Raw genomic sequence first — 22,967 nt, 5'->3', positions numbered from 1 at the left:
TTGGTGGGAGATAGTCTCCATTTATGGAAGACCAGAATTTTTCCTGAAATTGCGTCCTTATTAATGTATGCGTTTCTGAGTCATTGGCGGGATCATCTGAAGGAAAAACCGTTTTCAGTATTACCGAAAGAATATTTCTTGTATTTGGTGCGTCAGGGGCCACATTCGCAGTCAATTGAGTCGGTCTAAAGACCTTACCTGCGGCGATTTTTTGTATTTTCCCAAAAATTTCCGGTATTCTACTACAGTGTTCCTGCCAGGAGTCGGATTTGGCCTTTATTATCTGTAGTTTGTATTGCGCAAGTGCCTTCTTGTACGTCTGCATTTTTTGGTCCCTTTGTATGGAATCTGTTTCTGACTGTGCCAGTCTTCTGAGCGCCCGAACTCTGCTTCTGTTTGCCGTTAGTTTGTCATTCCACCAGGAAAGTTCTTTCTTCTGGCTGGGTGTTTTTTTCTTATACGTTTGTTTTGCTGCACTTGCTCTCCTACCCTGACATGAAGGTAGAAAGTAATAGTTTCACTTACGCATCGCTGAAAACTGAATTGTGAATTCATCGCCAAGCCAAACACACATACATGTTCTTTGGCCAAGCAACGAAGTTTACAATGCTGAAAATATGCCTATTGCGCATGCGTGAAGCGTAAACCATGCTAGGGCTGGATGCTACTAGAAGTAAGTCCCCTATAAGAAACAGCGGACAAGTTCGAACTGGTTTTTCCCATACACTGCTACACTACTTTGAAGCAGTGACCCACCCCTCTTCGTGACATTCGGTGATTTGCCATTACAGGGGAGGGAATCAATAAGTTTTGACAAGATTGGAAATAAATATTTCGTAATTACGTCGTAAATATAAGTATAAATGTGTATATTTTCTTTTTATACAATATTTCAGAGTCCTAAGTATTTGAAAGACTACATTTTTAAACGACATATCATTCTGAAAGGAATTACTTGAAACATTTTGATATTTAGAACATAAAATAAAAATAACAAATACACAATCAAGGGTATTGAAAGATGTATACAAATTTACACGCTTATACTCATTAATTATAAGGAAATTGAGTTTTAAACTGTTATACTTGAGCGATATTTTGGCATTTTAATGCTTCCTTAAGGTATTTATCATTCTTAACACACTGTAGAGTCATTAGTTTATTTTTGAAGCAGGAAACGTGAAAAATGTGTAATGCCCTCGCCTGGACCTCTCGAATACGCGAAGTGTGCTACCGTTACACCGCAAAGGCATGCTAGAAGGAGGAAGAAAATACCTTATATACTCCCCCTTTTAGAGGGCTAGAGGGCGACCGTGAATTAGGGGACCCAATCGTCAAATCCTGGTGGTAATGAATAATCTTCCACCACCCTTTTTGTTCGAGCATCACTGCAAAATAATTAAGTTTTTTTTTTTTTAAAGCAGGAAACATGAAAACGTGCAACAATGCCCTTGCCGGGACTGGGATCTCTCGAATACGCGTCGAATGTGCTACCGTTACTCCACGAAGATATGCTGGATGGATAACGAAAACACCTTATTACATAACAGAAACATTTTGCTAAAATATATATTTTTGTAGTCCAGTAGCTTAGAATTTTCTAAAACAAATTCATAATCAAAACCGCTATTGCAAGTTATCGAAAGATAATCAGGATGTGATTTGTGTGAAAATGCCACTAAACTATACAAATTGCTATTACCCATCAGTAGTATACCCCCCACTATATGCGGCAAAAGGATGCCGCCATGACGTAATAGAACAAAGGATGACGCAACGGGGGCGTGGCCTCCGCCATATTGGATCACGTAACTTCCATCCGCCATGTTGGATCACGTGACGTCCGCCCGCCATATTGGATCACGTGGTGTTCCTTTGGAATGACTCATCCTTTTCCCGCCATGCCGTGCGTGCTGAATCGCCGAGGCATTCATTAATTTTATTCGGTAAGTATTTATGAAGGATTTAATTAATTATTATTTAACTTACCTAATTAATTTATTAATCACGTGGTCTTTGGAGAACATCGGCCATTTTGTTTTGTACGGTGATTTATGCTGCCCTTCATGACAGTTTCAAAAATTGCGTGGGCCCGAACCCATGATGTCGAGATCTCCAGCTACGCGCTTTAACCACTGAGCCACGCTTTTGTTACCACAGAAGACTAAAAATTCGTACTTAGAAAAAAAAAAGGCAAAGCGTTCAACGAGTTTACCGATCGAAAAGTTTCTTTTAAACGATGAAAGAGGGGTAGAAGACATATATTTTAATTTCTTAATTTTTTTTCGAACATTGATTACCTTCTTTAAGATATTATAAAGATTATTTTATGCTTAATTTTTAATTAATATTTTCAATTTATCAAATGAATTTTTTTTTCTTCTAAGTGGGTGATATTATTTTCGAATGGAAGAAATTTTTTAAAATTATTTATTATCTGCAGGGAAAGAGTTAAAATGATATTTTTACATCTGTACTGATTTTCTTGAAGCTGTGCTACTGCTGGCGCCATCTAGCGTCCAGAACATCATCTAAAAGTAACAGGATCGTAAAAAAAATAATATGAAAATGTAATATATTTCCTTTTCACGGGGTACGAACAACCAATAATTAATAAAAAGGGATTGAGGGGGACCGCATCCAAGTCTTTAAGCGATACCCCACAATTCCTTGGTTGATATGGTTCTTAATTATCTGCATAAGGTTTTTCCGTGCTCCGCCATCTTGGATTTCCTCTATAGCCGCCATTTTGAAGAATTTTCTTGGTGGGTAAATGACGTCACCCTTATCATGTTTGTGCATGATTTGGTTGGGAAATGGCGTCTGCCTTTTCACTCCCTTTGTGTAGACATCCGCGTAGGTGAACGAATACATTTCTGTGGACCAATCAGAAAGCAGAAAAATGATGTCATGCCCTCTTAACCAATCCGCGTATTCAGACAAAGTAAAAAGTTCGGAGCCAAGTTTCAACCGCTGGATTGCCTCCAAAATTCATTACTTGCTAAATTTTGGAAGTTGTTACCACGCGTTGCTTATTTAGTTTTGTGTTTGCTTTGTTGTACTGTTGTGCATAATGAAACGTCTAGCTGCAAATTCATGTTTATCATCAAAGACGTTTTTCGGTGCTTCATATGACGAAACTTTGCTGAAGCTTGATTCTTTGCCAAAGAATATGTTTCATCTCGGAGGGGATATTTTTGTCACTGTATCGTGTTTTTTAGGTTTGACTCGTGTTCACGTTCGGAAATATGTGACTGATGACAACGATTTGCTACATCCTAGCAAAGATGGAGTTTCGCTTTCTCCTATAGTATGGAAAGAATTGAGCGATCATACCAATACATTTGCTTCCTTTGAAGGTTCCGATAGTGTTTTTATTGTGAAGAAAGATGTGTGTGTTTCAAAACAAAATGTCAACGGTGAACTAATTATATCACTACAAAGATTGTTCCAAAGAAAAGATTTACGATTTGAATTTGTACCGGAACGTGTTCTGTTGAGGAAAGAACATTTACGCAAACTGGACTCCATATATAGCGAAATATGTGGTGTCGCGAAGGAAACACTTATTTCTAAAACTCTTAACTATTTTGTGGAAAAGCAGGTGGTTGGTGATACACATTTTGAATTGAATGAATATGCTGGTGATCCAGACCGTCCAAATGGATTTCATGAGCTGCAGGACTCTTTGTGTAAGTGTATTGAAAAATTTATTTCTAAAAAAATTTCAGAACTTTTTGTGTGTTTTGGTTGCAAACAAGGGATTAATAATCAGCTCGGACATGAATGCTTATCAACAAGCCGTGCTGAAAAATGTGAAACTTATTTTGACCAGGCTTTGTTTACAGTTAATTGGCCTGAGATAGCAAATGACTTCATTCGTGAAAATGAATGTAATATAAATTTTAAAAAACTAATTGTTACTGATGACTTTTTTGATGTTATTAATGTAAATGATGTACTGAATATTATTCAAAATTTATATGTATGTGAAGAAACTAATTTGTTTAAAGATTTACTGAATAGTTCTTTTTGGAAAAAATAAAATAAAATATTAGTTTTTATTCACTTTTTTGTATTGCTTTCTTTTTTGTTTCAAAATATTGTTTTGTTTTTTTTTAAAAAAAAATTGTATACTTTTTGAGTGACTCGGCATGAATTTTAATTTTCTAACTAAGAAAATACTAAATAGTTAATATTTTTAAAAAAGATGTTATTAGGATTAGGTGAAGCGGGGTATAAAAAAGTATAAATAAATGTTCACTTTGATTTATCATTTCATTTGGGTAGTGCTTGCCCGAGGATGAACATAACTTTTTCTGTTGATAAAAATTCCTGTTGTAATGTCAGAAATTCTGAATCTGACATATCGGGATCCAGCGCAGCCGGCAAGCTTCGGTGGTATAAATGCTTTACAACGTGTTTCTGGAGTAAAAAGCAAAGAAATCAAAAGATGGTTGCAGGCGAAAGATTCTTATACGCTTCACAGACCTCTGCGGCACAGATTCCAACGCAACCGAGTCATTGTAGGGGGCATCGACGAACAATTTCAGTCTGATTTAGTGGATATGCAATCGCTGGTATCTTTTAATATTGGTTATAAATATTTACTGACGTGCATAGATATTTTTTCCAAATACGCTTGGGCTATCCCTCTCAAAGATAAAACAGCTGTGTCCATTAAATCTGCTTTCAAAAAGATATTTTCGGAACGTACACCCGAGTCTTTACAGACAGATGCAGGAAAAGAGTTTACCAATAAGCAAGTTCAAAATTTTTTGAAAAAGAAAAATATCCACTTTTTTACGACACACAATAATACAAAAGCTTCTGTCGTGGAACGGTTTAATAGGACCCTTAAAACTAAAATGTGGAAATACTTTACCGAAATGAATACACGAAGGTACATCGATGTTATAGATAAATTGATATCCAGTTATAACAACACATGGCATCGAAGTATTAAGACAGAACCTGCATCGGTTACGCTACAAAATCAAGAAAAAATTTGGAAAACTTTGTACGGTCAGCAATCAGCACAAATACCTGTTCCTTCAGATTTAAAGATTGGAGACACGGTACGCATCAGCCGCGAAAAAATGCTCTTCGAGAAAGGATACGAACAAAATTGGACAAGAGAAATTTTTACAATCCATAAAATAATTCGTCGAAATCCTATCGTCTATAAATTAAGAGATTTAGCGGGAGAAGATATACAAGGAACCTTCTATAAACAAGAATTACAAAAAGTAGCGGACTGTGGGTACTATCCTGTCGAAAAGGTACTGAAGACAAGAAAGCATTGGGGAAAATCAGAATACTTTGTTAAATTTCAGGGTTACCCTGAAAAATTTAATACTTGGGTTTCAAATTTGAAAATGATATAAAAACATGCGTACTGTATTTTACTTTTCATTTGAGCGAAAATGTCCTTCTACGTAACACTCATAAGCGATAGCTCTAGGAGATTTTTTCCAGACAATAAAATTTCTCGATTTATTACCCAACTACCGTCTCCTATTGATCTTAGTAATGGGGACTGGGAACTAGCTCTCCTAAATATTATTTACCCTCATTCATGGTATAATGTCGGAAAAGATAATAATTTATTTGGGTTTGCTGTTCACAATGGAGAACTGGAAGGACGGCATATTCCTCCTGGTTATTATGAAACGATACCGGACATATTAAAAGCTATGACTTTAGTTTCTCATAAAAACAAAATTGAATTTTCTTATCATAACATTACGAAAAGAGTAATGATAAAGACGGATGAACAATCAAAAGTGGTTCTTCACGGAGGACTAACTGAGCTCTTAGGATTTGAACCGGGTGTTTACGAAGGAAGTGTCCAAAGTCCTTTCGTAGCGAATCCGAATGGTTTTTTCCCCGTTATGTATGTATACTGTGATTTAGTTGAACCACAAATCGTAGGTGACGTACAAGCCCCCTTCTGAAAATTGTAACAGTGGAAGGGAAAGACGGAGAGATTATTGACAAACATTACTCTCGACCTTTTTATTTACCAGTGATTCGTCAACATTTTCAAACGATTGAAATCGAAATAAGGTCTCATTCGGAGAGTCTGGTGCCGTTTGAAAGAGGTAAAGTTTTCATAGTGCTCCACTTTCGTTTGAGACAAATTCTATAAAAAGCTTTACCAAAAGAAAAAATTATTCATTCATAGTGTAAACGTTCTAAAAGCTGTATCAAAAATGCTCATTCCATATGCTTGTTGCACCAAACACTTTGAGGATTATTATGTGGGACAAACTGGAAAAGGTCTGCCTTATTATCAGGGAATGGTTTTACAGAAAGGATACGGAATAGGTGGATTTTTTGCGAAACTTTTCCGTAGTGCCATGCCATTTTTAATTAAGGGAGCAAAAACTGTTGGAAAAGAAGCTCTACGTGCAGGAACGCAAATTGCAAACGATGTGATATCAGGAGAAAATTTTAAATCAGCCTTTAAAACCAGATCTAAAGAAAGTGGAAAAAAATTAGCAAGGAAAGCAGTTCAAAAAGCAGATGAGATGATTGGTCACGGAAAGTTTAAAAGGAAACGCAAATCTCCCAAACGCTTCATTTCGTCTAAAGCCAGGAAAGTGCAAAGATGTGACATTTTCAACTCATAATGGCTTTCCTCTTAAAAGATTCTCCAGAATGCGCCAAATCTGAACTCGATTTATTTACATTACCTCCAACCCAAACAGTTATAGAAAGAGGACAATGGATAGAATTTCATCCCCTTGCGAATGTGTCGGATGGAAGTCCTGTCGAATTCAATGTCGCGGGTAGTGGCGATGACTATTTGGATTTATCTCAAACTCAGTTATACGTCAAAGTTAAAATTTTGAAAAGCAATGGCGGCTCTCTCGGAAAAGATGATAAAGTGGGACCCGTGAATTTGTTTCTGCACTCCCTCTTTTCTCAAGTTGATATAAGCTTAAATGAAAGACTTATTTCCTCCAGCAATAACACGTACCCTTACAGAGCCATCATAGAAAAATTACTTAATCATGGTTTTGATACGAAAACTTCTCAATTATCATCAGAATTATATTTTAAAGATACAGCAGGCCGTATGAATGTTTTTGATACTGCGGATAAGCAACCTAATGAGGGATTCAATAAAAGAGCAGAAGAATTTAAACTTAGTGCTACAGTGGATATGATTGGACGGCTACATCTAGATATGTTTCATCAAGAAAGACTTTTGTTGAACATGGTCGATATGAAAATTAAACTTATCCGCAGCAAACCGGAATTTTGTTTACTGGGGGAGGGGAATTTTAAAGTGTCATTGGAACATGCCTCATTATTTGTACGCAAAGTTCGAGTCAGTCCAGGTGTAATTTTAGGGCATGCAAAAAGTTTAGAAAAAGCGACAGCGAAATATCCTATCAACCGAGTGCTTTGCAAAGTGTATTCCATTCCATCAGGAAATATGAGTTTTGTTCAAGATAGTATTTGTACGGGCCAGATGCCTAAACGCTTAATTGTTGCTTGTGTCGATAATGATGCTTTCAACGGAAACTATAAAAAATCTGCCTTCGAATTTAAGCACAATCATATCAATTTTATTGGCATTTACGTAGATGGGCAACCTATGCCTCGCAATCCTCTTCAACCTGATTTCATGAATAAATCCTTTATTCGTGCTTATCAGAATTTATTTGCCAATGCAGAAAACCGAGGATTGTATCTTTCGAGATCAGAGTATCCAGAAGGATACTGCTTATTTCTTTTCGATCTATCACCTGACTTGTGTGATGGTTTTCACTTGAATTTAGTCCGTCATAGTAATTTGAGACTGGAGGTAAAATTCGGTTTCCCTCTGCCAATAACAACATCGTTAATAGTCTATACAGAATTTGAAAACTTAATAGAAATCAATAAATCTAGAAATATTATCTACGATTTTGGTAACTAATGAATTCTTCAGAAATTCATAGAATACTCTCTCATGACAAGTGGACAGCAAAGTACTACACTGGAGTTTTCCCTTCAGATAAAATCCCAGATGTTCATCGTTTCCCAGCAGCTTTTGTAGTCAACACTGATAAACACAACGAGAAAGGGACGCACTGGCTGGCTTTCTTCATTGAAAATAATCAGACTTTAGAATTTTTCGATTCTTATGGACTTCCTCCCATGACTTATGGTGATGACATAGCAAAATTTACTAGCAAGTTTAACTGTGTGACATGGAATCAAGTTTCTGTTCAGAGTGTAACATCAAATGTTTGTGGACAATATTGTACTTATTATTTGTTAAAACGATGTCAAGGATTATGTTTGGAATCAATTGTATCTAATCTTTCTGTAAGAAATAGCGATTTTCATGTATTTCATTTTGTGAAGAAAAGGTATGGTGTAAAAATGATTTTTAAGAAATAAAATATTAATTTGCTTGGAATTTTAGTTTTGTCTTTCTTATTAATAAAGTGCAATTTACAATTTTCTTAAATAACTTTTCTTTTACCTTTAAGTTATAGAATAAATTTTAAAGGTTTCATTTAAGCTTAAAAATTATTTTCCATTGTAAATTACTGGAAAAAAAAAAAAGATTTATTTTACTCCTGACATCTGCACATTTTTTTAAGGAAAAAAAACTTACCTTTAAAAAAAAAATCTGGATCATTTTTTTTCAACCTGAAATTAAAAAATATTTTTTCACACATAAAAACACACCAAATTTAACTAATATCTTTCTTTTTATTTAATATTTTATCCAAGAAGTTGAATACAATTTTCTTTTCTTTTTTACACATTTAGGTTTAGCATACATTGTAAACAGATACTTGTTTTTTACAAACTCCCTGGGAAAATCTACAACATCTAAGAATTTTTTAAACTCTTCATAACCTACAGGCTTGGTCTGTTGATTTCTTAACAAATAATTCACCAAGTCTTGAACATTAGAATTATTAATTTTAACTTGGTTCATGATTAATTCTTTAGATGGAGTCCATGTAATAATATCATTGTGAAGTTTTAAAAAGTCTATAATTCTTTTGGCAATGTTCTTAAATTTCACTGGAGCGGAATTCACAATTTCTTCTTCCATGGTAAACTTTTTCTCTTCTTCTTTGCTAAGCTGAACACTTTCTTGTGTTTCTGATTTTAATTGGGGAAATGTTACATATTTTTGAAGTATTTGAAGGTATTGCTTGGCTTTTTCATCTTCGGATAACTTCTCGTTTAAAATGGTGCTCATTTGCTGATCTAAATCTGATAAATGGTTTTCAGCAAATTCTAATTCTCGATCCGAGGGTACAAGGATAAATTTACGAGCGAACTCCATTAATTAATGTGCTCAGTACAGAAACTGCGGCAGGAATGAGCAACGAAAGAAATCCATCACCTTTTTGTACCAATAGTCTCCGTTTTTTAAATAAGGGTATCTTTTTATCACCTAATGTACGCAAAGTCCGTTTATATACGGCCAGTTTACGTTTCTGTCTTTTAGACAAAGGAACGTTACCCTGTAATACATTTAAAGCACATTCACATACACTTTTAATAACACTATTGGGACATTTTCTTAGAAGAGTTTTTTTTACTTTACTTTTGCCTAGGAGTTTAAGATGTTCCAGGCTCGACATCTGGACCTCAAATGATTGGTACTTTAACAATTCCTTCTCTTTTATAAAGGTCGCATAAGCAACCGCTTTTTGTGCAGATCTTATATTTTAGGACATTTTTTAAATAATCTAATTTTCAGAAAAAAAAAAAAAAGTTCGGTGTGGCAAATTTTATTCTTTTACAATGTAAAAGAGAGTTTTAAATTTTAAAAAACCTACAAATTAAATCACTGAAGGAGAAAACTTGTTGAGTGCAACAGCAACTAACGGAGTTCATAAACAAAATACTTATCTGAAGGGAAAATGCCTGTACGTAACCTTAACATTTCTTGGGTTTCTGGTCTTAAATCTATTAGTAAATAACTGTAAGGGTTTGAAGTTGCATCCTGGAAGACTTCCTGAAAAGCCTTTGTTTTCCCGGGGAACATCTGCCTTGCCAAATGTACGACTTGACATTTATCTCTAGGATTTTTGAACAGTATCATGTAATGACAATTCAAATGAATGGTTCGCATCTCTTTACCCTGCTGAAATAAATTTTGAACGATAAATATTATAGAAAGATTTCGGTGATGGCTTCCTTTCGTATAAAGTTTACTTAAACGAGTATCGCTCGTTAACTCAGACATTAAATCATCAATGATAATTAGTGCATTTTGCAGGGAATTGAGGTTCGATGGTAGTCCTTCTTCAAACTGCACATTTTTCATTTTACTAAAAATAGGTTGATATGCTCCATAGCAATAAATTATACGCTGAGGCATAGGAGAAAGCAGACTTTCTTCGATGATTCGTTTCACAAAATATGTCTTACCGGATCCTGTCGGACCGCTGATGAGAGATGTGGAAGGGTGTTTCAACACAGGCCACTCCATTTTGTGGGGTACTGATGATCTTCAGAAATGTGTGAAGCTTTATATACTCCTCTCGTTTAAGAAAAGGCTAAGAAAAAAAAAGAAAAAAAGTCAACCACACAATTTTAAAATTTTACTGCAAAATATAATTTTTTTTAACATTAATTCAACAATAACCCTGCAATGAAATAAAATAAATGAGATGCATACCACTTAAAATCCATAGGGAACAGTAGTTAGATCTTCTTTTAGGACTCTTTTGTTGTAAACAATTTTGTACAGTTTTGTTTCTGCCTTAGTTAAAACTTTCCTCTTTTTGGCATCTCTCATGATTTTATGTTCATCGTACATGGCGATTGTTGTTTTTCGATCCATCGAGCACACTAAATTCTTAATCTCCAAAAAATTTAAAATCTGTTGATTTTTGAAGTTGAGGGAGAAACCTCGAACTTTACAGCAAGTCATTCCTCGGGCTGTTACATAAGCGTAATTTTTAGGGCCTCCTGAATGGGGGAAAAAATATGCTACAGAAACTACAAGAATAAAAGATCAACGTAATAAAAAATAAAAATAAAAATGAAGCTCACCAGAGACAAATGTAGTAATAGTATCTCCATTGAGTTCATCTGTAAAATCCCCCAAAAAATTACCAAGAGGCGGATCGTTGGTAAAATCGCTTGCGTATATAATTGAATCCGTGTCATGATACAACACAGCACGGCCCAACTTCTCCATTTCACTGTAAAGCTTTAACCGTGCCCATGCAGTAGTAAAAGCTGCCAAGAACACATTTGTGGATGTGTCCTGTGGAACAAAATAATGTTTATAGTCCCATTGCACAGCAGCTACTTCAGGAGTCGGAAAATATAAGTCTTTGATCTGGAGGAAAAGTTAGCAGGCTGCAAGATTAATCATTTAAAAATATACATCTTAATTTACATTAGAAAATAAAATTACAAAACTTACATTTTTTGTTGGATCTGCTAATAATTTATTGAAATTAGGTAATGTATGAACATAAGTCAAACGTATCTTGTTCAGGTTCATTCCCCATCTTTAAAGAAAAAAAATATATAAGAAAAGAATGAGCATTTTTTTAAGAAATAATAAATGATATAAAGATGTGAAACAACTCTTTCTATTAAAAACATTATAATAAATATTTACCGCCCCCAGAAGCTGTTCAAAACCAATTTGGCTACTTGCCGTCTTCCAGGATTCTTCTTAATATTAAATTCATCAAGCTGCACACCCTCTCGCTCAAAATAGGCTTCAATGTAGCGTTTTCGTTCGGTCGAGCTTACACAATCGGCTGGCCAGCCGCTGCTTTCTTGTTTTATTTTTAAAAACAAGTTGATATAAGATTGAAATAGAGTATCCGTAAATTGAGAAAAATGGTACACTTCATAAATATGAAAAAAAAAAAAAAAAGATAGTGGGAATATGAATATAATAATATACAATAAAAATACATGCTGTGACATTTATAACACATTCAATAATACTAATAATTACCCAAAATACTTACCTTTGTTATACAGTAACCTTTTTTCACTGCTAATTTGACTTCTTCAGTCACTCATGTGCCAATGATGGCTCTCTCATCATCTGAGTGCTGGCAAATGCCTTGATACATTAATTCAGCACAAGTCTTGCAGAGGGGAAACATCAGTTTATTTTGTGCTCTGTACGGCAATACGGGGAGGTATAAACCTCGAGGAGGCAGTATTCGGCACTTTATAATACCGAAATAGTTTTCCAAGGCATCAAAATTTTCAGTAATAATATTAGGGTGTCCGACGGGGTACAAACAGTATTTATTGACCTAGGAAAAATTGAAAAAATATGAATAATCGGAAAAGCGATTTTCTTTTTAAATAAGACATGCGCGTTTAATAAGATTATTTTATGCCAAAACACAGAAAAAAAAGTATTTACCCATGGATACAGTGAAGTGAAATCCACATACTTTGCATCACCCTCATAATACAGCTGAATGGCATTTGTCCGCCCGCCGAAGAAAGCATCTTTAGGATTCAATCGATCCTGAAGCTCGTGACTTAGAAGAAAATATTTTACTTTTTCATCTGTTTTCTTTTTCATCTCAAACTCATGCTCCCACATTTCAATTACATTATACCCTCGATCACGTAGCTGGTAAGTCTTGTCTACCGTTTGTTGTCGCAATGTCGACATGGGTAATTTTGTTATGGGGTGGAGTGCATCTCCGTCAAAACAGGTGGAGCAACCGTGAAAGAAACATCCCTGCGATAGTTAAAAATTTTTTCGTATAATACCAATAAATAAATGAATTAAATAATATATTTATAAATAAATAAATATTGAACTCTTACGTAGTATTGATAAACAGTATTTGTTTCTTTGCAATATCCGTCTACAGATATACCATCCAATCGTCTTTCTCCTTTTCCGTTCAAAGCGTGTTCGATTTCAATGCTCTCTTTTTGGGCAATAAGCCAACGAATACAGTCAGGACTATGATTCGTGCGATTGATATAACCTCCTACAGGTATCATTGCGATGGTATTAGGTATTATGTGTCGGGATCTGTAAACCGCCATACACGCTGATGCAATGGTTATGTAACTGAAAATAAAACGGACAAGAAAAGTGTAAATCATATATACATAAAGTATACATGCACGTATACAATACGTTGTTACAAAATGACAAAACCATGTAAAAGAAAAGGTTTGTAAAATACCAAAAGGGGTCTACTCCTGTAATTTCTAAAAACTGATTTCTAAATTCAACACAACATCTACGAAGGATATCAACATCTGATCTGAAAACGAAAAGAGTAAATAAATAAATAAAACATGGTACCAAAAAAAATACACCTAAAAGACGGATCATAATGAAGGATTAGAAATAGATTGTTGATACAAACCGGCAATACGTGAGAATTTCTTCTTGGAAATCAAATATATCCTTCTCGTGTTCTTTATGCCATTCCAAAAAGGAGGTTCGCACCGCACTAGTCATACAATCAGGATTGTAGTACTTAGGCTCAGGTAAAAATCCCACATAATTTTGATTTTCTTTCTTGTTGAAAAGGTGCGGAAAATATCCTTTTTTTAGTTCTGTAAGGCCGAAACAAGCAGGCAGCTTTGAGAGAGCCATCGGCAGGAAATTAAAAGAATCAATAAGTTTTATGTTGAGGGCGGTATGGGTGATTACCCTCACTTTAGAGCCATTAGGGATTACTTCAGGTGCCGTACCCTGTTCTAAAAGCCATGCCATTATAAACTGACCGTCAAATCTGTAAAGAAAAAAAAATTATTATATTTTAAAAAATGTATTATATTTAAAACAATAGCCCTATAATATATATATGCAGATTAAAAATAATAAGAATACATTTACCCCTTCATATTGTGTGCAATAACAGTGTAATTTTTGTGCACTGTTGTAAACAGCCAAGAGCAGAATTCATGACATGCTTCGTATCCTTTAAATATTTTCTCTTGGCCATCTTTGTACTGCGCTACAGCAAAGTTTACGATGTGTTCCCCTGATGATTGGTCAGTTTCGAAATCAAAGAAAATTAATTTATCGGATGGACTTTTCGCAGAAATGAGTTGTAAGAAACAATGATGTTCTGACGCTATAACATACTCTTTACACGAAGGGCATTTGATAGTCCCGCAACGATGTAAAATTTTAGGACACTGCCGTCGCATGATAACTTTTGAGCATTGTCTGCACTGATACATCTGTAATTAGGAAAAAAAAAGTAGAACAAAGATTTTTTAAAAATATATTTAGAAAAAAAAAAACGTTTTAAAAATGTAAGTATTAAAAACTTTTTTTCCCCTAGTTGAGTAATACTTACCCTATCGCATACTGAATGCTCTTGTCTACCTGTGACGGCTTTATGCGCTGCAAAGCAGTCCTCAGATTGACAGAGGCGATCACAATCTTTACATCTTTTAGGCAATGCTGGAACGCATTGAAATCTTAGGCAGACATGGCACATATTGTCACACCTGTGATCTTCTGGACGGTCATATGGCTTTTCACAATTTTCGCAATAGTTTTTCGAACCATAAAAACCGTGTAAATTTGTAATGACATCAAAATGGCCATTGTGTTGCCACAAATTAATGCGACGAGTTCGATATCTTCCTTTATACGAGACCTAGAAATAAACAGTTTATAAATATAATTTCATTTTACATTTTTTTTTCAATTTAATTAATTTTTTTTGTTTAAAATCTTTGGCTTACTTTATTTAAATTTTCACTGCTTATTACTACGATTTGTATATTTAGATGATTTTCAAATGTGCAGATTTCAGTGTATGTACAAGGACCAAGAGGAACTCCAGCACACTTGTGTAATTCTTGAGCTCGTAGCATTAGAACAGATCGTCTACGATCCCGTAGAGAATTAAGCGCTGACTTGTCTTGCTCAAGATAAGCTAGGGCATATACGATTGCTTTTGCGCAACACAACCCTTCATCATCTGACGGGATGGAAAGGACAGAGCGTTTTTTAAGACGATCTACTTGAATGTTGATTATCTTTGCTCTACCTGCACCGATATCCCTGCGAATCGTGATCACATCTACTAGGAAGCCTGAATCCAGCCGAATTTCATCTTTTGACTGCAGAACTTTCATAATAACCGATAATACGGTCTCCACCGTCATGGAAGATACGGCAATAATTTTCGTAGACATGGGTTTATCCAATCCATCGGCTTGGATACACATTCGTATCCAATCTGTCGGCCTTAGATTTTCTGTTGACCGTTGAATTAATATTTCAAACAGCTGTCTAACAGATTCAGTTACGGCTAGAAGAGGCCTGTTGCGAATATTTTGAGGCAGACGATTCATATCAACACGTGCCTGGAAGGTTATTTCCTCGCCTTGATACTTTCGGTTACGACACCGTGCCTTCTCTTTGAGTATAATAGCATTTTCCATCTGGAAAGAAAAGAACATAATTCAGTGTAAATGAAAATAAGCACACACGCAAACACACCATAAGCCCTAAAACAGGAGAAAAACTCACATTTACGGAAATGTCATGTTCCACATATGCAGGTCCTTTAGATGGAGCAGAAGGTTGAGTCTAAAAGATGTATAGACATCACAGTGATATGAAAAACATAACAAACATAGAAAAACATAAAAAACATAGAAAAAATAATTCTCATATATATTTATATATATATTAAAAACTGATATTACCTCATATCCCGAGCCTACTTGATAGTAAAGAGGCAAAACCAAAGGATTCTCCAAAAATATCTGCGAAGTTTCACTTAAGAGCTAAAGAAAAGTAACAGTTGTGTTTAAAGAAATTTAGGTTCAGCTTATATAAAAAAAAATACAAAAAAAATTAATGACAGGGGAAAAAAAAAAAAAAAAAACTACGTACTTCATCTCCTGAATCACTAAAATAATTTTCAATGCCGTCAATAGGATTTTCGATGAATATTTGAGATGTTTCACTCAGGCACTAAATAAATTAAAAATAGTGAATAGTCTTTTTCTAGGTGGGGCAAAAAACTATACATTGTAAAAATAAGCCACAGAAGGAAATAAATAAAACTAGCTTACCTCATCATCAGAATCTCTTAAAAGCGCATGGAAATCCTCACACTACAAAATAATAGTATTTTTAATCATGTAAGTATTACAAACACGTGGTCAAAGAACAATTGAAAATAATATGGCGATATAACTGTTTTGAAACGTTAATATTACAAACACGTGTTTCAACAAAACAGGGTAAAATATAATAAAAAAATCTAAGCCGTGTAAATAAAACACATAAATAAAATTTAGCTTACTTGATCATTAGAATCTCTTACAGATACATCGGAATCCTCACACTACAAAAAATTTTAATTGCGTGTCAGTATTACAGGCACGTGGTCAAAGAAAAAAAACAAAACACTAAAATAATAAAATTAAACACATAATAACCTTAATACATTTTATATATAAATAAAATAAAAATAAATAAAATAAATTTTAAATATGAATACTTACTTGATCAAAAAAGGGTTCCAAAGAACGTTTACTGTTTCTTGAAGCCATTTTCGCAGATACGAAGAGAATTTCTTGTTTTTTCAAAAAGCGTGGTAACAAACTTCTAGAATTTAGCAAGTAATGAATTTCGGAGGCAATCCAGCGGTTGAAACTCGGCTCCGAACTTTTTACTTTGTCTGAATACGCGGATTGGTTAAGAGGGCATGACATCATTTTTCTGCTTTCTGATTGGTCCACAGAAATGTATTCGTTCACCTACGCGGATGTCTACACAAAGGGAGTGAAAAGGCAGACGCCATTTCCCAACCAAATCATGCACAAACATGATAAGGGTGACGTCATTTACCCACCAAGAAAATTCTTCAAAATGGCGGCTATAGAGGAAATCCAAGATGGCGGAGCACGGAAAAACCTTATGCAGATAATTAAGAACCATATCAACCAAGGAATTGTGGGGTATCGCTTAAAGACTTGGATGCGGTCCCCCTCAATCCCTTTTTATTAATTATTGGTTGTTCGTACCCCGTGAAAAGGAAATATATTACATTTTCATATTATTTTTTTTACGATCCTGTTACTTTTAGATGATGTTCTGGACGCTAGATGGCGCCAGCAGTAGCACAGCTTCAAGAAAATCAGTACAGATGTAAAAATATCATTTTAACTCTTTCCCTGCAGATAATAAATAATTTTAAAAAATTTCTTCCATTCGAAAATAATATCACCCACTTAGAAGAAAAAAAAATTCATTTGATAAATTGAAAATATTAATTAAAAATTAAGCATAAAATAATCTTTATAATATCTTAAAGAAGGTAATCAATGTTCGAAAAAAAATTAAGAAATTAAAATATATGTCTTCTACCCCTCTTTCATCGTTTAAAAGAAACTTTTCGATCGGTAAACTCGTTGAACGCTTTGCCTTTTTTTTTTCTAAGTACGAATTTTTAGTCTTCTGTGGTAACAAAAGCGTGGCTCAGTGGTTAAAGCGCGTAGCTGGAGATCTAGACGTCATGGGTTCGGGCCCACGCAATTTTTGAAACTGTCATGAAGGGCAGCATAAATCACCGTACAAAACAAAATGGCCGATGTTCTCCAAAGACCACGTGATTAATAAATTAATTAGGTAAGTTAAATAATAATTAATTAAATCCTTCATAAATACTTACCGAATAAAATTAATGAATGCCTCGGCGATTCAGCACGCACGGCATGGCGGGAAAAGGATGAGTCATTCCAAAGGAACACCACGTGATCCAATATGGCGGGCGGACGTCGCGTGATCCAACATGGCGGATGGAAGTCACGTGATCCAATATGGCGGAGCTCACGCCCCCGTTGCGTCATCCTTTGTTCTATTACGTCATGACGGCATCCTTTTGCCGCATATAGTGGGGGGTATACTGCTCCCATCCAAGCAATGAATGTTTCATTTATGCGGAAATGTCCCCGCTTTTCTGTTTGAGCAGTTTGTAAGGTTTTAAGTGATTTCTCCTGTGCACTTTCCTCCTGTGCAGTGGTTAGCACATTCAGCTTGCAAATTAAAACCCGTGGTTCGATTAACGAGTTAAACTTAAATAATTTTTAAATATTTCTACTTCAAAAAGCTTAATATATTGGCTTCAAAGTTTTAGAAGTATCGCAGTTTGTTCAGATAAACTTTTTAAACAATCCATGCATCAAACGTTATCACCTGGTTTGACGAAGATTGATGGTAGCGATAGTAAGTGAGACAAAAATTTGTTATTACCTTACACTAGGATCAATGTACAGTATGCTAGAATTACGAGCTATAAACTAGCTCAATTTATGGTTTTGGTATGACTTGATTTTTCTGCTGGAGGATGTTATTACTTTTGTAAAGATCACAGTAAATTTACGATTAAAATTATCTTTCTGATCGATCTCAACGGTATCCTGGTTACCGGAAGCTGAGTCTAAAATCCAGGACAGCATAGTTGTTTGTGAGTGTCCTTTCCATGGAGGTAAGAAAGGAAGGAGTGGCCAACCGGGCACTAAAAGTGAAGCACTGCTTCAAAGCTTCGGTCACCAGATGGGGTGTTCTTTGATTACATTCAGAAGCTCGCTTAACAGTGTTCTGATAGTATTTCGACACACGACAGTTCCATACAAATAGAAAAAAGGACACTTTCACATGAAAGAAACATTCATAGAGTGATAGATAATAGCAATTTGTATAGTTTAGTGACATTTACACAAAAATAACATCTTGGTTATTTTTCGATAACTAACAACAGCGATTTTGACTATGAATTTGTTTTAAAAATTCTAAGCTGTTGAAATACAAAAATATAAATTTTAGCAAAAATGTTATGCATAAAGAATGAAAAATACCTTACGGTACCTTTAAAATTGTATACGTCTTTCGATACCCTTGCTAGAGTATTCGCTACTTTTATTTTATGTTCCAAACACCAAAATGTTTTAAATAAAATAAATTTTTTTCACATCCATATATTATTGTAACATGTACCTTTTAAAAATTTTTAGAGGAAAGGCTTTACTGTTCCTCATTTTACTTTTATATATCTGAAAAATAATCCCTTTGGGCTTACACGTTTTATTTATTTGGGTTATTTAAAAATAAAATATAGTGAATGCACAGAAATTAAAGATGCACATGCCAGAAATGAGAAATATGAAAGGGTATTTATGCATGTGCCTGCAAAAAAACATGTATCTGCCTTTAACAAAATACATAAATCATCATTAAATTAATTCTAAATGTATTTGAAATGAAGAATTTATTCATTTATAAACAACTGTAAAGAAATCTAATTATTAAATGTATCTAATTTATAATGATTATAAATGTTATCTAAATATATAACAACCTTAATATTGAATTGTAAACATAAATTGAAATCCTGTTGACAAATACGTTATAAAACTATTTAAGCAAGAATTGTTCGTACCGGAAAGCAATCTATTAAAAGATATTGTAAAGCAAATGCTATGAGATGCGCACTTAAGAAAGTAATAAAGAGTTTTGGAATATGTATTGTTGAAATTAATGAGAAAAAAAATCTGATAATTAAAACAATTATTCCCTCTACATTTTATAATAACTCAGTTACAAGTTTTAAATAATTAAAAAAATCCTTATTTTATTCCCTCTCAGATATGTTCAGAGAAAGTTAAGTACTATTTAAAGTATTTCGCTAATTTTTAATAATTCTCTAATTTAAAATGAACCGAATAGAGCATTAATTATAAATATTTTTTTTTTTAAAAGATGCCTCAGAAGCCAAAAAATCATTTCATATTTAAGAAAGTATTTTAGGAAGAAGCTCTATAAATAGAAAAGAAATAATGCATAATTTTAATATTAATAATACAATAAACTTTGATCTTAATTTTTTTACCTTAACCGAATAAAATCGAATTACCTTAATTTTTTTTTCTAATGTAATTAACGAAAACTTGTGAAAATATTTCATTCAAATTAAACCATTCTGAGAAAACTGTTCTGAGAAAAGTATAGCATTTAATTCTGTTCAGAATGAAATGTTGTTTAAAAATATGTCGTTTTCATATACTTAGGACTCTGAAGTGTTGCAGAAAAAGAAAATATATTCATTTATATGTATATTCACGACGTAATTATAAAATATTTACATCCGATTGCGTCAAAACCCATTGAACTTAATGGTAAATGACCCAATGTTTTGGTCACCACGTAGGGATCGCCGGTGCTTCAGAGCAGGGTACGAGAGAAACCTGTTTAGGGCTACTCCATCTTACTTCCTACCTCCATGATTCAATTGCTTTCAGAGGTCAAAAATCACTTTTTTTTTTTTTTCCATATAACGAAGTATTAAGCCAAGTTCCATAAAAATCGTGAGAAATTTTAAGAATAAGAAAAAGTCAGGAGAAATATATTGTAAATCATGTTGGCCAGAGAGCGGTCGAAAATCGGGAGTCTCCCGCTTAAATCGGGAAAGTTGGCAACTCTGTAAATAGATTAAAAATGAATCCAATAAGAAAAAGAAGCTGAAATAGAACATTTAAAAAAGACTAATAAATAAGATTTTGAATAACTCTTGAGTTCCATTTAATTAAATGAAATTTAAAAAAAAATTTTTAATATTTTCCTTTAAGAAATCAAATTACACTGAATTACCTAAACTCATATACAGTCAAGTCTTTAATCCGTACCTCAACGCTACAAACTTTCTGCGCATGCGTAAACGCATAAAGTATCTACGCATGTACATAATACCTTTACGCATGTGCATAATACGTTTAGGCATGCGTGTTTAACGTATAATGGACGGTATAAGCTAGGCTAAAATTATCTAATTATCTATTTCAGTTAATGTTGCAGATTGTGTTGTTCCTTAATCTTCTAATTGGATCCGGCTTATTATTTTTTGCAGACTGTTAGAGCAAGTTTATAAAACTAAGCTTGAACTTTCGATTATGTCAAAAAGAATTTCCGATTTTGGAGCTGCCAAAGGATCTACAAAGCGAAAGCATGTTTCGATGTCCATCAAACAAAAAGTGAAATTGCTGCAAAAAATGGATAAAGGCACATCCTTTGTTTCTCTAACCATTCCGAAATCTGTTTATCAATTTCACTCTGCTCTGCGGGGAGGCACGTCGTGGCATGCAATGAACTGGAAGTTGATCTGTCAGCACTATCTTTATCTTCAGGGCAGATGTTTTTATTTTATTCGGCTTATAATTCCTTACTAAATGTAGTATTTCATCTCGATGTACTCTGTCTTTCATATGATTTAAATCAAATTCCTCGTCATTATAAATATCACAAATTACACATCAAATAGTTTTCTGGTTTCAATTTTCTAATTTCGACTATGCGTAAAGTAAGCTTTACGCATGCACACGTTGAAAAAATTTTTTAATAAATATTAAGCTTTTTTTTTTTTTTTTTTTTTTTTTTTTTTTGTAAATTTTGATAACCTTTAGATCATAATTGCTTTTTATTTCATAAATTACGGTTTCATAACTTTAATTTTATAATTTCTGCATGCCATCTTACCAAATTTAAATTGATGATCTATAATCCGGAATTGCCGAAGTCCCGATGAGTCCGGATTAAAGACTTTTGACTGTACCCCATTCTATTATTCATTTAAATATGATTTATAATGTAAAATGACATTTTCTCATAATTACACATATAAGATAGGATTATTTTTGGTACTTTAGAAAAGAGTTTCTGAAAATCATTATCCTGCAGCTGATAAGAGACTTTTTACATTTTCATTTGTAAAAAATTGACAGATTGCCCCAGTGTGGTTCCATTAATAGTTAAGTACCTTATATTTAACCTAATAAAGTAATATCTTGATCTATAGCCATCACTGATATAGAAAGAGTATCTCCGCAGACTTTTCCAGCAAGTTATTAGTACTAAAAATAGGGAACACTATTTTTAGCTTTAGAATCGCTTCATGTTTCACTCTACAAATTAAGATGCTAGTGCCCATAGTAACATAGAAAATCTCACTATGATGTATATTTTGCTATATTTGTAAGTGCGACATATAAACAAAACATCCCTAACTTTTAAGTCTCATATTAGTCAAGAATCTCATCTCGCATTAACGACCGTTCTACACTACACTTGAAGGAAAAGGACAAAAATATTTTTTCTCGTTTACCTATTAGTCTAATTTTAAAAAATGTAACAGGAAAAAATTATATTTATTCACACCGAAATCTTTCAAACATTTGCTTTACAAAGGTATTAGTAAAATCTCTGATTTCATTTTACTATTTCTACACTGGAACTCTTTTTAATATATTTCTTACATTTCGGAAAGTTTTACAACAGACAAATGAGCTGATGACCAAAATAGGCGTCTTTCACTGGAAATATATGTCTCATACACGCATCTTTACAAACTTACATCTTTTGGTATGATATAGTGCAAGAAATAGTGCTTTTTTTCTTTTCAATGCAAGTCTACCAGCAGCCAAGCAGAAGGAACATAAGTTCAGAAATCTTTCATCATGTATCAACTACTATCAACCCTGAAGGAAGGTAAAGGTAAAGGTAAAAGAATGGGGGACACCAGCGATGTACCATAGCTCAACTGGTAATGCCTTCCTATACTAACTCTTCGAGAGAAAAAAAAGGGGGGTAATTGAAAGTTTTATAAGAATTTGCATAGATTCAAAAAATTCACTAAGTTTAAACTGTATGTGGAATTACACTTGACAGAGATCTAGGCCGTAGGAAGAGAGTCGTTGCATAATTTTCTGAAACTTTAGATATTGATATTTATCTTTAAGTAAAAACCTTTGGAATGCCAGGAGGTCAGTTTTTGGGGATTTTATGTGAATATCCTCAGTTAAGGGGCATGAGAAAGTGTAATGATCAGGAGTTCCCTGTTCCCCACATATACAGATATCAGAATTTGCCAAATTTCTTGCGTAGAAATATGTGGGGAAGGGTCCATGTCCTGTTATAAAGTAATTTAGTGAAGGATTCGAGTTCAGAGATG

The 22,967-nt window shown here is 33.9% G+C and overlaps 5 protein-coding genes across 5 annotated transcripts; 1 reads left to right on the top strand and 4 right to left on the bottom strand.

Annotated features, from left to right (window-relative positions):
• Positions 1–6,634: 6,634 nt before the first annotated feature.
• On the top strand, positions 6,635–7,933 carry LOC118194128 (uncharacterized protein F54H12.2-like). The gene has a single exon (XM_035365312.2). The coding sequence runs from the start codon at positions 6,635–6,637 to the stop codon at positions 7,931–7,933; it is 1,299 nt and encodes a 432-aa protein (XP_035221203.2).
• Positions 7,934–9,885: 1,952 nt separating this feature from the next.
• On the bottom strand, positions 9,886–11,328 carry LOC146993787 (uncharacterized). Its single transcript, XM_085826402.1, has 3 exons — positions 11,029–11,328; positions 10,652–10,944; positions 9,886–10,529 (listed from the first exon to the last, which is right to left on the bottom strand). The coding sequence occupies exons 1-2, from the start codon at positions 11,174–11,176 to the stop codon at positions 10,655–10,657; spliced, it is 438 nt and encodes a 145-aa protein (XP_085682528.1). The 5' UTR covers positions 11,177–11,328; the 3' UTR covers positions 9,886–10,529; positions 10,652–10,654.
• Positions 11,329–11,870: 542 nt separating this feature from the next.
• LOC146993786 (uncharacterized) lies at positions 11,871–13,043 on the bottom strand. The gene is made up of 3 exons (XM_085826401.1): positions 12,796–13,043; positions 12,380–12,706; positions 11,871–12,266 (listed from the first exon to the last, which is right to left on the bottom strand). Exons 1-3 carry the CDS (start codon positions 13,021–13,023, stop codon positions 12,021–12,023), a joined length of 801 nt encoding a protein of 266 aa, XP_085682527.1. The 5' UTR covers positions 13,024–13,043; the 3' UTR covers positions 11,871–12,020.
• Positions 13,044–13,261: 218 nt separating this feature from the next.
• On the bottom strand, positions 13,262–14,825 carry LOC146993785 (uncharacterized). The gene is made up of 4 exons (XM_085826400.1): positions 14,692–14,825; positions 14,298–14,603; positions 13,829–14,178; positions 13,262–13,724 (listed from the first exon to the last, which is right to left on the bottom strand). The coding sequence occupies exons 1-4, from the start codon at positions 14,821–14,823 to the stop codon at positions 13,328–13,330; spliced, it is 1,185 nt and encodes a 394-aa protein (XP_085682526.1). The 5' UTR covers positions 14,824–14,825; the 3' UTR covers positions 13,262–13,327.
• A 661-nt stretch (positions 14,826–15,486) lies between these two features.
• On the bottom strand, positions 15,487–16,957 carry LOC118192300 (uncharacterized). The gene is made up of 5 exons (XM_085826523.1): positions 16,471–16,957; positions 16,269–16,310; positions 16,036–16,077; positions 15,854–15,934; positions 15,487–15,744 (listed from the first exon to the last, which is right to left on the bottom strand). The coding sequence occupies exons 1-5, from the start codon at positions 16,681–16,683 to the stop codon at positions 15,487–15,489; spliced, it is 636 nt and encodes a 211-aa protein (XP_085682649.1). The 5' UTR covers positions 16,684–16,957.
• Between the last annotated feature and the right edge of the window lie 6,010 nt (positions 16,958–22,967).

Source organism: Stegodyphus dumicola, chromosome 11, assembly GCF_044657685.1.
Source record: "Stegodyphus dumicola isolate Sdum_Otavi_A_Nest chromosome 11, ASM4465768v1".
Classification (NCBI taxonomy): domain Eukaryota; kingdom Metazoa; phylum Arthropoda; class Arachnida; order Araneae; family Eresidae; genus Stegodyphus; species Stegodyphus dumicola.
This window is presented reverse-complemented; position numbering and strand designations above follow the sequence as displayed.